Source organism: Colias philodice, chromosome 7 (assembly GCF_061535455.1).
Source record: "Colias philodice isolate Cphi_HAF_F1 chromosome 7, ilColPhil1 Martin Lab GWU primary, whole genome shotgun sequence".
Classification (NCBI taxonomy): Eukaryota; Metazoa; Arthropoda; class Insecta; order Lepidoptera; family Pieridae; genus Colias; species Colias philodice.
Genome location: NC_143092.1, coordinates 1,105,653 through 1,123,080, shown reverse-complemented (window position 1 = coordinate 1,123,080; position 17,428 = coordinate 1,105,653). Strand labels below are relative to the sequence as shown.

At 32.2% G+C, this 17,428-nt stretch overlaps 1 protein-coding gene across 2 annotated transcripts in view; it reads right to left on the bottom strand.

The window, feature by feature from the left end:
* Positions 1-343: 343 nt before the first annotated feature.
* The window catches only part of LOC149486903 (neuroglobin-like), a 109,125-nt gene continuing 92,040 nt past the window's right edge, over positions 344-17,428 (bottom strand). For both annotated transcript variants that reach the window (XM_089697066.1, XM_089697065.1), the window contains exons 3-4: positions 10,322-10,553; positions 344-1,002 (exon numbers count right to left, since the gene is read on the bottom strand). In XM_089697066.1, the coding sequence (XP_089553192.1) occupies positions 856-1,002; positions 10,322-10,553 (379 nt within the window). In that variant the 3' untranslated portion in view covers positions 344-855. The remainder of the gene's footprint in view (positions 1,003-10,321; positions 10,554-17,428) is intronic.

The following is a 17,428-nucleotide window of genomic DNA, read 5'->3' as shown; positions in this document are numbered from 1 at the left end:
GCAAAGCATACAATTCCTTACCTACTATAATATATAGATACACACTAACTTTATACAAATTAATTACACATATTAGTCGCGGCACGTAAGTCTAGCCTTCAATGTTTGACGGCAAGTTCGCCTTTATTTCGTTCAAATAAATAAATAAATAAATCAATAAATATTAATTATAGGACATTATTACACAAATCGACCTAGTCCCACAGTAAGCTCAATTAAGGCTTGTGTTGTGGGTACTAGGCGACGATAAATATAATATAATATTTAATAAATACATATATAAATAAATAAATAGATAAATAGATACCCTCCACTTCAAGATGATGCGCTAAACTTACAAGATGAGCGCTAAACTTACGTGCCGATAGCTATACATCGACACCAAGAAACTATAATTATTCAACATTAATATTCATGAATATACAGAGTGTGAAACCAATCTTTATGTACCTATCCTAACTCCTAAGCTAATACTTTTGCTTACCTTTTTGAGTTTTCAGAGCTCCATTGAATAATGTTGAATCAAATTTGCAATACGCAAGCATATCCTTTTTGATCCTGTTCGATTTGGCTATTATTTGAGCAATACATATATTAGTATTTTCATAGTTTATATATAAATATAAGTTAGTATATTTTAGGTACATTTAAAAATACTTGTGACACGATAATTTAACAAATAAAACTTAATATACATAGTGTGACATGACTCCAATGATTCCAACTGCGAACGATATGGCTCCACGAAGAATAGTATAAAAGTCGAAAGCGTACCATAATTTTACAAATACACACTGTTTTCTAAATTGACATCTGTACACGTATTCTAAAAATACGAGATATATTTTTGCCAGTTCACGAGGGTTTAGCTGCGTTCTCGTAGCCATCAACTAGGGTCTGTAAGATGAATTTTATGGTTATTTTGTATATGTTTTCCACGTTTGGTGTGTATCGGTCCCCGAGCGTTGATTCGACGGCCGCTAGGAAGGGCGCCTCGATTTTCTGTAACAATGGTGAATAGATGTGGTCAATAAATGTTACGGATGTTTTATACTGCGCTATGTAGCGCACACTACGCTATTTTGTAGAGCAAAACTGAAATACATTTAATTATCTATAATGTTATTGTATAAGGAGACTAGATAGGTGATAAACATAGTTTATATAAGAATAATAATAGCTTTAATAAGAATAATATTGTAATTATACTATATGGAGATAGTTTAAATGTAAAAAATAAGGATATTGATGTAGGATTTCAAAAAATGTTGGAAATTAGTAGTAAGACTAAATGTAAATTTATGTTGTGTACATTGCCATACCTACCTGGTTTGACACAAGAACAAAATAGATTAATTCATAATATGAATTTAAAATTGTATAATGTAACAAATCATCATCGTGATGCATTTATTTACTTTGACATTAATTTGTGTATTAAATCTTTTACTTTGACAAAGAATACAGTGTATCTGCCATCTAGATATAAGCGAGAACTTGCTATGTTAATAGCATATAATATTAACCAGTCTGGTACATGTTCGGTATCAGACCCTGGATCTACTATAATTTTATGTAGTAGTAATTATATACACCAACCTAGTGTTGACAGAAAATCTAGCCCTAAGCTAGATTTAAACTAGTATATAAGACAACAGCTAAGCAGACCTTTTCTATTGTACATCAAAACATTCAAGGCTTGGCTAGCAAATTATTAGAAATAGAATTGTTTTTAAATCATAATAGTATTAAGGTTTTTTGTGTAACAGAACATTTGCTTAAACAATGTCAGTTGTTAATAAATATTGATAATTATAAATTAAAAAGTATATACTTCAGGACATATGCTATTCATGGAGGTTCTCTTATTTTTGTACATAATAGTGTAAAATGCAAAGAACGAACTGACATTGTTAGTCTTTCTGTAGAACGGACCATTGAACTGTCCTGTGTTGAACTGGAGCATTACATTATTGTTTGCGTTTATAGACCCCCTTCCAGTGACTATAATATGTTTGAGACAGTCATGGAAGAAATATTAAAGCGTTTAAGTAGGAGTAAAAAAAAAGTTATAGTATGTGGTGATTTTAATATTGATATACTTTTACAAACACAAACGGCAACACGAATTGTTAATTTGTTTCAGTCATTTAATCTGTATAAACTTTTTAATGAACCCACACGAATTACACCTACTTCTGCAACCTGTATTGATAATATATACTGCGACTGCATCTGTTTAGAGAAAAATATTCTCAATACACTCACTTCGGATCACTGTGGCCAGAAAGTAGTTTTTGAATGGGATTGCTTACCTGAATTTAAAAGAATTAATTTTAGGCCTATAACTAAAAAAGGCATTAATAAATTTAGAGATAATATTAATAAAAACCTGCCCGTACTGAATGATCAATCCTGTCATAATAATCCTTGTGAAATGTTTAAAAATCTTTTTAATTTAGTTCATAATGAATTTGAAAAAATATTTAAAGTTAAATCTTTAAATATTACCAAGGATTTACCATTTAGTAAATGGGCGACACCTAGCATACATAGGTGTAGGATCGTTCTTTATGAGTTATATGGTATGAAGCAATATAATAAAGACCCATCTTTTCTTAGATATGTTAGAAATTACTCAAAAACTTTTAAAATTGTTTGTTTTACTGCGAAGCGTTTGTATATCAGAGATAAAATACGCGACTCGGATAATAAAGTTAAAACAGTTTGGTCTATTATTAATGGTGAAATGGGTAAAAGCAAATCAAGTAATACCATAAAACTTGTACATAATGGCATGGTTATTGACAAAAATGCTGATGTTGCGCTTGCTTTTGAAATAGAAATAGAAATAGAAAGTGTTTTATTTGCCACCAATTACAAAAATATAAATCTTAATAATCTAACACAAAACAGGAAAAAAAAAATATACATAAATAGCAATGGTGGCAAAAAGGACTCCCCGTCAGCAAAGCAGCAACCATTAATTAAAATGTATCGCTGCACTGATTTTCAGAGGAGACCACGTGACTGTACAGATGCAATGATTCAGTACTAAATGATACATATAATTATGACAGTGTGTTTATGTAGCATAGGTCTCTACCTATATTATATTATATTGTCTCTACAATACAATATAATATGTGCACCTTAATTTTATTTTGCGACCAGTGGGAGAGTGATAGATATTATATAAATAGATACTATATAATTTGATAATATAAATAGATAACACATTATAATTAAATACACGATAAAATACGTTGAAATGATCAATGGCTCAAATATGTGGCGACAGGCCGAACTCCTATCGGCAATTGCTTCTGATGCTGGAGTAACAAAAACCTCAGACGTTTTTTAAAACATGGCACTGAAGAAAGATTTCGTAAAGGGGGAGGTAAATTATTCCAGCACTTTGAAGCAGCATAACGGAAGCTACCACGAAACGACGATGAAAAATGTTGCGACAGCTTAATACTTCTGGAATTAGCGAACCTAGTATTATAATCATTTTTTGCCCAGTCAAGTTTATTATGCAAGTACGCAGGTTTACCGTTCTTAACAACACCGAACAAAAGTACGCTAAAATGTAGTTCTCTCCTGAAAGTCATAAATAGCGAGTTGGATTTGCTAAGAAATGGAGAGATATGCGCTCTTCGAGGGATACAATAGCAGAAACGCGCACAAGCATTATGGACTCTCCTAATTACGCGCTCGGTTCTTGCCAATAATCTTGTCCCATAGAGTGCATCTGCATAATTAAATTTTGACAAGATCAAAGCTTCACAAAGCCTCACACGTAAATCTTCACTTAGATAATCACGTACTTGATACAGAACTTTAAGCCTGTAAAAACAGTTCCTAGCTATTTCGTGAATGTGGTCCTCAAAACGCATACCATCATCCAGTATGACTCCTAAGTTACGCGTCGTCACAACTCTCTCAATCGGTTCAGATTTAATGTGCAAAACTGGGTTATACGATAAAACTTTCTGGATCATCGTTTTCGTTCCCAACACCATAAATTTGGACTTCATTGGATTGAGAACTAGAGAGTTAGAGTCGGCCCAACTAGATATTCTATTTAAGTCATCGTTGATCTTTGCAATTACTAAATCAGTCTGGCTGGGATGAAATGAGATGTATAGCTGTAAGTCATCCGCGTAAATATGATATTTACAGTATTTAATTGAATTAATGATATCTGCGGTGTAGAGTACAAATAAAATTGGTCCCAGGATCGATCCTTGTGGTACGCCTCTAACTATTTCAAGTGGACATGATAATTTTTTCTCACCAGAGGATGCAGTAAGCTCCACAGATTGCGATCGATTAGATAAATAACTTTTAAACCAACTTACGGTCGCGGGACTGAAGCCATAGAAGGATAACTTGGATAAGAGCATGTTTATATTAATAGTTTCAAACGCACGAGAGAAATCAAGTAAAACCAAAATTGAGTTCTGACCTCTATCCTGTTCCGAAATAATGTTATCTACAACGTCAATTAGCGCAGTGGTAGTGCTGTGGGATCTTCTAAAACCAGATTGATATATCGGTAGAATGTCATTCAGTTCCAAATAAGATTGAATCTGCTGGCACACCACCCTTTCCAAAACTTTTGAAAGACTGGGTAAGATGCTGATTGGCCTCAAGTCTTTAACGCTTTCTGGGTTCGTTTTTTTAGGAAGTGGGCGGATTATGGCGTATTTCCAACACTCCGGGAAAGTACAAGTTTCAATAGATTTATTAATTAAATGTGTTATTATTGGTAATGTATTACGAAAGGTGAGTTTTAACATTTTAAGTGAAATTCCGTCGGAGCCTATTGCATTAGAGTGTAGAGAATTTATTATTTTACGAACACACGATTCATCGACTGCAGTTAATTCAAATATTGACGAAGAGAAACAGTTACTTCGGAAATAAGTTACTTTTGAAATATCTACTACGCCGTTGCCTGGAATATCTAAAAAACATTTATTTATAGCATCTGGGTCGGTAAAAATTTTAAGATTTGGCAGATTTAATTCTTTTCTTTCTTTATAAGCTATGGTTTTCTTAACATTTTTCCACAAGGAGCGCGAGTCGTTAAGTTTAGAATTTATATTAAAGTTAAAATAAGCACGCTTTTCATTGTAAATTGATTCATTAGTAAATGCTTTTAATTCTTTATATTTAATTTTATCATCAATCGACCCAGATGTTTTATATTTGTGAAATGCATCATTCCGAAGTTCCATCATTTTTTTTATTGGAAATGTCACCCACGGCAGGCACTTATCCTTCCTCTTGAAAACTCTCCTGACCGGAGCAATCGAGTTAAATATATGAAGAACTGTCTCGTTAAAAATATTCACAGCATCATTGATGTTATCACATGACCTAATATTATCCCACTCTGTTAAATCCAAAATTTCTTCCAACTCCAAAGGTACAATATCATTCAAGGGTCGAAACTCATACCATGACGGTTTATTCTTCAAGGGCTTATTTATTTTAAAATTAAATGTTATAAATGCGTGACTGCTCAAATCGGGAATATGATCAACATTTAGGTTGAGGATGTTAATATTAGTGCACACCAAGTCAATTAAAGACTGACTATGACTCGTGAAATGTGTCGGAGTATTCACGACTTGAGTAAGATTTGAATATTTAAAGAAATTATTGATTTTTTGAGATTGCAAATTGTTTTCAATTAAATTGACATTAAAATCTCCAACCAAGATTATGTTTTCGAACGCAGTAAAACACAGTAATGAGTCTGCCAAACCGTCCAAAAAAGTATCAATTTCCAGCCACGGTGGCTTATACGCAGTACCGATCACCAATTTAATGCCTAAACCCTTGATGCTTATCCACATCTGCTCTACAGATGGGGTCTCCGGGTGAACAAGCTTGCTAACATTTATATTTTTACCCACATAGAATCCTACTCCACCACCCCTCGAACGGATACTGGACGGGCGAGGTATATGCATTAATCGGTAATTCGACAAAACGGGAGCTCGATTATCCTCACCTTTGTGCAGCCATGTCTCGTTTATTGCCATTATGTCCACTCGGTGATGATCCATAGCTAATAAAAACTCATCGTGCTTATTACATAATGAGCCTGGATTAAGGAAGCCAATTTTAAGTAGTTGGTTAATCATTGGTTAATAATAATGAATTTAATACTATAAAAAATAAGTAAATAATATTAAATAATAATAATGATGCGAGAGACATAATATACTTAAAGGATATATAAAAACCATATAGATGTAAATTAATCGAGTGTGAAAAAGTGGCAATGAAGTGTTCTTTTACTGGAACTGTATTTTTGAAAGTATCAATAGAAATTATAATATAGATAAAATATAGTGTTAAAACAGCGCACGTAGTATCTCCGCTTAGAAAAGCCATTTTTGTCCCCACACTATCAGTGGATACAAATTTAAAAAAGATAACGCAGAATACAAAGTATTTAATAACTGAAGATGTGATAAAAGACTTCGCATCTACAATAAAGCAAAAGATTATACAATTCAAATAGAAAGAGATCCAAAAACCAAAGGCAGGTCTTCTTCAGAGCGAATCCGTTTGGAAGTTGAGTCAGGGTTACGGCGAGCATAAATTCTGAAGATTTCTTTAGTAGTGTCCCTGCTAGCATTACTAATAATTTAAACTCGTCTTCAGTACTTGCAGAGACCTTTTTGAGGGACCATGTTGCGGGGTGCAGTACATTATTTCAATTGCGTCACGTAACTGCTAATGATATTGTTACAGCATTTAAGACACTTAATTTAAAAAACACTTGTGATCTTTGGGGAATGTCCGTAAATTTAGTTAATAATATAATAGAAAATATTGCAAACAATTTAGCTTTCATATTTAATAAGTGTTGTGACTATGGTACATTTCCTAATTTACTAAAGCTTAGTAAAGTTATACCTCTATTTAAGAAAGGCGATCAAGAAGACTGTAACAACTATAGACCTATCTCGATTTTACCAACATTAAGTAAGGTATTCGAAAAGTTAATATTAAACCAATTGACTAGTCACTTTGCTTCTAATAATTTGCTGCACACCAAACAGTTTGGTTTCACAAAGGGGCGCTCAACCACAGATGCTGGAGTTGCACTTCTAACACATATATATAAGGCATGGGAAAACTCAAAAAATGCTTTGGGGATATTTTGTGACCTCTCCAAGGCATTTGACTGCGTTGAACATTATACATTATTGCGTAAACTTAATCACTATGGGATTAAAGGACAAGCTCAGAACCTCATAGCCTCATACCTGCATGATAGGATACAAACTGTAGTTGTTAATGGAGAACGTTCTAGCGGTGCGTCAATTAACATTGGTGTTCCACAAGGATCTATTTTAGGACCCTTCTTGTTCTTGGTATATATCAATGATCTACCTTATTATTTACAGGATAGGTGTGAAATAGTTCTGTTTGCAGATGATACCTCATTAATATTCAATGTGGATAGGCATGACCCAAATGTTGACGAAGTGAACAGTACTCTTTTACACATATCCGACTGGTTTACTGCTAATAATTTATTATTAAATGCCAAAAAAACAACTTGTGTTGAATTTTTACTACCTAACGTTAAAAAGTTGAGCAGAAATATTACCTTGAACGGGGAGGTATTACACCCTACAGAATCGACTGTATTTCTTGGGTTAACATTGGACGAGAAACTACAGTGGGGAGCCCATGTCAACACCGCTGCAGGTAAGCTCAGTTCAGCAGCATATGCAGTCCGAAAGGTAAGGCATCTCACCGATGAAGATACAGCTAGATTGGTTTATTTCAGCTACTTTCATAGTATTATGTCCTATGGAATTCTACTATGGGGCAGGGCAGCAGATATAGAAACTATATTTATCTTACAGAAAAGAGCCATTCGCTCTATATATAATTTACGTGCTCGGGACTCACTAAGAGATCTCTTTAAGAATACTGGTATCCTTACTGTACCATCACAGTATATATTTAATAATATTTTGCATGTACACAAAAATGCCGACGTACACACAAGAGTAGGAGATAGACACTGTTATGGCACAAGGAACAGAAATAGAATTGAAATGCCATTTTTCCGATTAGCTAAAGTTAAAAATTCATTTATGGGTCAAGGTATACGCTTTTACAATAGAATTCCTCATAATATTAAAGAGTTTGGTAGTGCTAAATTTAAAACTTATGTAAAAAATATATTAGTTCAGAGAGCCTATTATAGCATTAAGGAATATATGGAAGATGAAAATCCATGGAGGGTTGTCGCGTAAGAACCACAGGACAGTTCTTTGGCATATTATGATATATTATGTAGTTAGATTTAAGTTACAGATTATGTAATATTGACAATATGATTTTAAAAGAGCAACTATGGAGTTTCTTGCCGGTTCTTCTCCATAGATACTGCTTTCCGAATCGGTGGTAAATGTTAAAAATACTTATGTAATGACGATTCGAAAGTGCTACTAAAAGTAGTCTAATTGAATAAATAAATGTTTGAGTTTGAGTTTGAGTTTGAGTTATTGTATATCCCTATAATATGTATATGTACTCAGATAATTAGAAAACACAATTTTCTAAATATGTGTTGTGTCTTGTAAATGGTGTAATAAAGTTACTCATCAATAAGCAATCGGTTAAGAAACAGATAATATTTGAAATAGTCTATTAACATTATTAGTTGAAAAGTAATCTACCTGTTTCCTATATATTTTTATATTTAAAATTTTTACCCTATATGAAATTCTACAAATATTGTTGTAAAAGTGTTGTGTGTTTCATTCTACGCAATAAACCTTCTGTTACTACGTTTCATACATTTTTGATTCAGTTTTATTTACTGCCTGAATGACACGTCACTCGTGAATTGCAAACTTTATATCCGTATAGCTACAGTACATCGTAGCGCTGTAAATTTTATATCTTTTATTTATTGTACAAAAACAATAAACGTAATTTGTGTTTGATGATAAACCTACAGCTTTAATTATTAATTTAAAAATGTAACTACTTAAGGCCAGGATATAAGGGAAACCCGACGAAATAACCGTAAAATATTTTTCATATCAACAACAGTAAATATTTTATACACAATAAACACCGACCACTGCCCAATTAAGTTTTTCCTATCTAGCAATGTTGGAAGTAAATACAGAACCCAACAATTTGCGACAAAAACGTAGGCAAGAAATAAAAGAGACATAATCAGTAAGCGCAATACGTGAAAATATTGCAAACATTGTATTATCCTTTATATAATTTCACGCGTGACTCGTCCTCGATATTATTGAGTCGCTTGTGAAAAGACGCGGAAGATATTTATCAGTCCCTTTTGTTCTTAGATAATGTGGATGGAGATCGTAATATTTTCGGAAGTAAGGTGATTATAAGATTATTCTCATTATATGAGATACTAGATTTCCAACCGCGGCTTCGCCCACGTTTTCAAAGAAAAACCTGCATAGTTCCCGTTACTGTGGGATTTCCGGGATAAAGATAGCCATGTCTGGATTTTCAGCTACCTACATACCAAATTGTTACCGGTTCAGTAGTATTTGCGTGAAAGAGTAACAAACATCCATACATTCATCCTCAAAAACTTTCGCATTTTTAATATTAGTCGAATTCTAAGTGGCAGTGTTTCTTTAAAAGATTACAATGTTATTATAGTCACCACAGCCTGCCTTTGTTTACATTTGCCTTTATTTACATTGTAATAGAGAAAAATTTCAGTTTTCAATTTATAATGATCAGCGTAGAATACCAAATTCGTAATACCAATTCAATAACCATAATTACAAATGTTATTATAGCATTCAATTATACTTTGGAGCAAAATCGGTCCTCATTTTTTGTGAGAAACAAATTATTACATCATCAATGTTATAAATGTAAGACTTTAATTAAAAATCTGAAAACTAACTTTGCAAGCAAGCATGATAAGATTTTCTCAAAAGGCAAAGAGTTATAAAACTTTCTCCCGGAACTTACACTATTATTTTTAATAAGTCTTTACCAAGACTCAAGTCTTATATTTTATACTATACTAGCGGTCCGCCCCGGCTTCGCCCGTGGTACATGTTTACGTTTTCTCTACATAAGAACCATCCTCGTAGATACTTCAAGGAATATAATAAAAAAAGAATTATCGAAATCGGTTCAGCCGTTCTCGAGTTATGCGCTTACCAACACATTTTGCGATTCATTTTTATATATAAGATTTACTTCTCTTCTTAATAGTATTTTTTATATTATACTATAATTAATACTCAAAAATATAAAGAGTACATACCCAAAAATATTCTACTTTAAAGCCAGGTATTTTCCTATGGCTGGCGCCGACTTGGTGTATATATTCGAAGAAGTTGTCCAAATCGTCTAGACCCTTTATCCCTTCATCCAGGGTATTCATGACATTATTGGCGTGTTCCGCTAATTCCATTGAATTGATTTGTTCCTCTTTCGTCCTGTATTGTCGGAATTTCTCGAACATATTCAGGAGATCTTGGTTTTCCTCGAACAGTCTGGAAAAAGATGGTGGGTTTAGATCGTGTTTAATGGCGGGGTGTGAAGACTAATGTCAATAATTTAAGAAAAGGGACATACTATTAATTTTCCATATTATGGAGGAGTATGGAAAAATATATTCTGTAGTATTTACAATATTTTAAAAATTACTTTTCTATTCTTAGTACCTACTGAAGGTACTAGAATTTCTGAAATCTTATATATAAAAATTAATCGCAAAATGTGTTGGTAAGCGCATAACTCGAGAACGGCTGAACCGATTTCGATAATTCTTTTTTTATTATATTCCTTGAAGTACGAGGATGGTTTTTATGTAGAGAAAACTTAAATATGTACCACGGGCGAAGCCGGGGCGGACCGCTAGTGTATAATATTTATGTAATTTCAAACAGGAGGGTTTGACTTTAGCCTTCACACGGGAATATTAGTAAAGCTTATAAAGAACCGTTAGCTCTATGTTGTTTAAAACAACACATAATATAAAATAAATCTATTCAGAATATATTCTGTGATTATTACACTACTATTATCGTAAATAAATTAAATATTAGTATTTTTAGTCGATCACAAAGAAAAAAAAATCCGATTTTATTTCTAAACAACGAGTAAATACCTAGGTTAAGAGTTAAAATAACAATATATCTACAATTAAGATTAAACAGTGCACATAATATTGCTTTGTAAGCATAATTTACGTGAGTTCATATTTTATAAATTGGATTTTTAATTTTATTATAGTTGTAATTCATGTTTTATAGTCGTAGTATTTGCTTTAAAAGCTCAACAACTTCTTAGATTAGTCATTCCTTGATTATTTATTTAATATTAGTTATTTAATATTTAGTATAATTCAATTAGGTATACTGGCGTACCTATATCATTTGGCAGACACTGCATACAAATGAAAATTATAGCCAATGAGCTTATATTAATTTTAGTTATTAATGTGTTATCTATAACTAAAATTAATCAAGGGCTATTATTAATATAGATAAACCCTGCCTTATATTTATTATTCTGAATAAGATTGAAAGGCATTTTGAATGAGAAGGAATTTTTTTATAACTTTAAATTGGTTATTAGTTACTAAGTGTTACTTTCTAAAGTAGTTAAGTTATCTATCTACTTTAAGTTTTAAAACAGATAGACGGATTTAAATTAAAGTTTCGAAACTAAAATGAATGGAAAATAACTTATTTGGAATTTTACTGAATATAAAATATTTGACATAATTTAAATCCGTATTCTTTATTTAACTTTTTTTTTTATATTTAAGGTAAAGGAAACGTTTATAGAAAATTATAAAGTTTGAATTTTTAAATTTTAGTAGATAATTCACACACACAATTCTTTCTACTGAATGCCAATTATAATCGACTTACTTTTTCTATCGACATCGAAGTTTCTTTTCGTTCAGTTTTTTTGTATCTGTTGATTCTTCATAAAACTCTACAAAGCCAATTGGGAGTACATTTTATATAGACGTTTGTTATAATTTTTCTTCAAGAACAAGTAAATTTATATGAACGTAGGAATATATTAAGGTCTTACCATTAACGCAATAAATTCTAAAATTCCACGTGAGGTCTCCTATAATATATAACTTTAACACATATACGTCTGGTAAACTCAAACTCAAACATTTATTTATTCAATTAGACTCCTTCTAGAAGCACTTTTGAAACGTCATTACAAATTTTTAACATTTACCACCGATTCGGAAAGCAGTACCTACGGAGAAGAACCGGCAAGAAACTCCATAGTTGCTCTTTTTAATCATGTCAGTTTTACAATTTAATTTTACAAAATACATATGTAACATCATATTATATTATCGAATCGGTAAAAGTGTATTACTATTTACTATATTTATTCAAATACATACCAAATTTCAGCGAAATTGTATTATAAATGAGAGAAAATCCGTAATTGCAAATGAAGAGATTTACAATATAAAGAGAATTATCAAGTCTCGTACAAAATATCTTCACATTTTGTACACAGAATCACAATATTCCGTAATAAAAAAAATCTGTGAACATTTTCATCCTTATTTTGTTATCTTTTCGTTTGATTTTCTGCTTGCTGTAATAATCCAGAACGCTGAACAAAAAACAAAATGTCCTTACTTTTAGATTCACAATTGTGTAAGCTTTTTAATCATTTACAAAGTCTAAGGATTCTTGAACATTTGCATAAACTTTTATATCCCCTGTGGGAGTTTAAAATATGTTCTAAAACTGCCATTATCCCATAGTTTCCCTATTTCCAAGCTTTACCATATCAACACTCGGTTAAATAGGCCAATGCCTACATAACCTCAATGTTTTCGTTACATCTGTTACAACGCAACGATAGTTTAATGGGCTTCTCGTATATGAAGCTGTATAGCCGTCTCCATAAATAATAACCAAGAATATTAAGCGCGCTGATATTTTCATAAACGTAATATCGTGGTGTTTTTATCAAGAACGTGAACGGAGAGTTTTATTAAATTGATATTGGTCTAGAATATGATATATGAGTTTGTGTTGGATGATTACGAACCAATTTGGTCAGTGGTTTATTAGTAACTATGTCGGATATACATAACTCCGCCGCCTCCTTGGTACAGTGGTTGGCGCTTGAGCGTAGAACCGAGGGGTCCTGGGTTCGATTCCCGGTGGAGACGAAGAAAAAAAAATGTCTCGGTCTGGCAGGACACAGAAGGCTGATCACCTACTTGTCCCTAAAGAAAATCGATCAGTGAAACAGATGTATGAATAATGCATCTGCCCCTTACCCCACTACGGGGACACGGGACTTCACACTTTTTTTTTATGTCGGATATAAATTTATAGTTATGGTACTATTTTTATGGCGTACTAGCTACACGCTCCCAGTTTCGGCCTTATTATCATTTATCTAAAACCTAACAAATAATATTCCTCAAATCTTCCTCCATATACATCATACAAGCAATCGAGAAACCTAGCAAGATATTGTATAATTAAAAATAAATAAATAATAATATGCTGTGATGATGCTAATGTAGATATTAAAATTTAAAAGTAAAATTTCTTTACATCCCTAATTAAAAGTAAAAATTTATTTTATTAACATTGTAATGTTAAATCATTCATTACCCTAAAGCAAAACAGTTTCATACAAAAAACTCAGACATTGTTTGAGGAAAACACAAAGTTAAGTCCCCTTGTGCGTAAAACAATTTTCATATTATCTGTATCACTGATCGATTTCATGGGCAAGTAGGTTATTGATCGCAAAAGGGCTCTTTCGTTAAAGGATCGGTTGTAATTCTGCTCTCACATACATTGAATGAAAAAATCATATTTTATATATTATTATAATATAAATAGATTTCCTTTAGAAACGCTTTTCATCGTAATATGTACCTAAGTAGATTTAAAATTATTAATAATAATAATAGTAAATAAATAAAAACTGTTATGAAATCATCAAGAAACCGAAACCTGTGCCGAAACTTTGTATAATATCAAGTAGGTAAATATACAATATATTTACCAATTTTTGGTAAGCGAACTGTAAAGTCATATCCATAGAAATCTAAATAACAAGACACTAGAAGTCGTAAGCGTGCGTGACCTTGTCGCCACTCAGGTGTTTTGCACATCACCAGTGCATTCGTCACTGTTCAGTTGCTCTGGAGACGTATGAGTGTATACATGGTGTGTTTCAGCAATTCCCATTGCGGAAATTCTTCCACAAGTTGTAATTATACTTATAAAGGAATAATATTTCATCGGAAAATATTTTTTTTTAGAAATAATGCCGTTTTTCCTTAAAATTATAGAATATTTACAAGTATTACGAGTGTAACCATAGTAATCGAAATAACAATGAATGACACAGTCGACCATTCTTATTATCACGTTTGTTCGTATTGGAGCAAAAAGTCTCATATACTTAGGGATGTTATTCTAAAATAAACCGTAAATTCGTGCGTTAGGATACATATTCAAAAGCTTAATTTAATAGTTAAGTTAGTTTTCACTAAAATCAAGCTGTCCAATAAAAGGCATAGTTTACTTGTGTGTACTGTTTAGCTTTCGGTTTGAATGTGTTGATTTTGGCGACAGCGGTTTTCATACGAATTATGACATTATAGCACTTCTATGTGTCATGTTATTTAGATTTCTATGGTCATATCCGATACCTTGATGTTTTCATCCTATATTCCCGCATAAACTCAGTACGTATCTTATATTAAGTACCTATGTAATTTAAAATATTATTTATCGGTAGGTATTATTTGAATTTTTATATCATACTACCTAGCATAAAGGTATTAAAATTATATATTTAAAAATCAATTCATACGTTAAAAAATTGTTTCAAGTTCGGATTGTAAGAGTTGGGAATTTTAAACAAAAGTTATTTTATTATAAAGATAATAAAATTAAATTCACGAAATAAAAATATAGCTCATAAAAACCCTAACAATAATATACAGCGACATTAACGTTTCAATAAAATTACGAATCAAATTAAAAAATGTTAACTTTTAATTGCTCTTTTATTATCCTCCATAAATTAGCATTATCTACTTTAATTTCAGCTACTAATAAACTCAAACACGAAGCTACTAATTAAAACGAGGCGTTAGATGCGGCATTAGGATGAGATTCACCGGTCAAATCTCCGTTTGCTGAAAGGTCAGGTATCAGTTCAAATAGATGACGTTCTAGCGTTTGAGAACCTATATTTCAGCTGTGGAATGAAATCTGAAGTAATATCTATGTAATCCTACTAATAGGTATCTAATATGAATGCGAAAGAAAGATAAACATGTATGTTATTTACTTATTATGCATGTTGTCACGAAAAAACGACGGCACGGATTTGGATGAAGTTTTTCAGTACTATAAACATCAGAATAACAAATGAGCTATAGAAATTCTTTATTTGTCCGTGGGTTCGTCTATGGGTGAATCCGCGCTTTGAATGCAGTAGTAAATTTTAGGAGTGAAAATCTGGAAGTGTATTTAGTACAGTAATTAATATTGTAAACGCCTTGTTGTTTCTACTAATGATTGCAGTCGAAATAAATGAACTAAATTTTTAAACTCGTTTGCAACACGTGAGCCATGTTCACCCGATTAATTAACATAATCGGAAATGTACATGAGAAGAATATAAATATTCTACTCATCCAAAGGAACTTATCATATATAACCTCCTCAGTAGCGTACAAGGGGAAAAGCATATAATTTGTAAGATATTTAATATATAGATAATTCTTGTTTATGAGATAAATAAAGTTCTTTAAGCCGAATATAAGGATTAGGTTTTGTATTATGAATCACGTAATTATTATTCAGGAGATACATTTGGATCAAACAAAAGGAAAACGGGTCAACATCATAATACAGAAAGAACCCTAAGGATAAATTGTCAGGCATTTTGTACAAAACTTTTCTTGTCAGATACAACTTATTTACACAAAGATTAAACACGTGTATCTGTAGGAAAATTAAAATTCATTGCACGTAATATAATATTCAATCTAGATAAAATATTGAATTCGTTATATCCGGGCCGAAATTATAATATTTATTGGGATAATTCACTCACACCTCGCCTCGATTGGAGTGGAAATGGAATATCTGAGAGGGCTTTTTATGTACCGAGTTTCATTATACTGTGGCTATATAAAAGTTAGTTATTTCTTTCTAACGAGTTGATTAAATCTCGGCAAAAGGAACAATGTATGTTTAACGCATATCAATGTGATTGAAGTTCTGAATAGAATTGATTTACTGTGGTTTTCCGTCTTTAGGCGGCTTTTCTTTTCTATTTTGTAGATAGATACTGAGTGCTTTCGGTATGTATTATTGAAAAGTAGGTATTAAAAGGTAAGATGAACCTGTTTTCTTACAAATCTTGCTACTACAACGATCAAACTGTATCCAGTTACCCAGTACATGAACCTAAATTTTCCGAAATAATTCAAATTAATAGAATGTTCCACAAACAAATTTTCTTATCCATAATTTAAAACGAGCAGCAGTAAAACCTCACACGAAATATTTATAAATTTATCTTTTGCTATATATAGAAAGCTTTCTCGGAAGGTCGTTTACCTACTATAACCGCAGACAAACAAGACAGTCAAGTTGATAGTATAACGCTATAGTTCTCTAAAGATATCGAAGATATGGGACATAGGGCGAGGCCACAACACTACGTTGCGGCGGCGTCGCGTCGCAAAAATAACATCGCACAGCAATGCGATGCGATGTCGCAACGCAAAAATTTCATCGGATACGACATCGAACGGAAAGACGCTAACCAACGCGTTTTAGTTTCTAGTGAGACATGGATTTACATAGATTATATATTTACGATAGATTACGATAGATTTTTACGACGCGACGCCGCAAAGCAGTGTTGTGGCCTCGCCCATAGTTTCACAAACTACACGTACAAACATAAGCCAAACTAATCAAATTGCTGTTATAAATTATATTCCGTCAATTAGAGAACGCGCAAGTTTGGATCAAATTTGACTGAATGTAAACTAGTAACTTTGTAACACACGTGAGGTGTGAGGTGTGTAAAGATTGTACACAATATACATGAGCGTTTTGCACGCCTCATAAGCGAAGCGTTGAGGTGGGTACTACTGTCACTTCGCGCAAAACATCTGATTTTTCAAACTTAAAATGTCTTTATGTATCATACATTGCACTTGTAAGATAATACATACACACACATATTAAGAAAAAACACTATTTTTAACGTTCATGATATTTTTGATGTCATTTTTGTAATTTAAACTAGTTAAAAAACAGTTTAAAAAAGTTCTGTCTTGGACGTCCGTGTGTCTGTATGTGCGGATCCTTTTTCT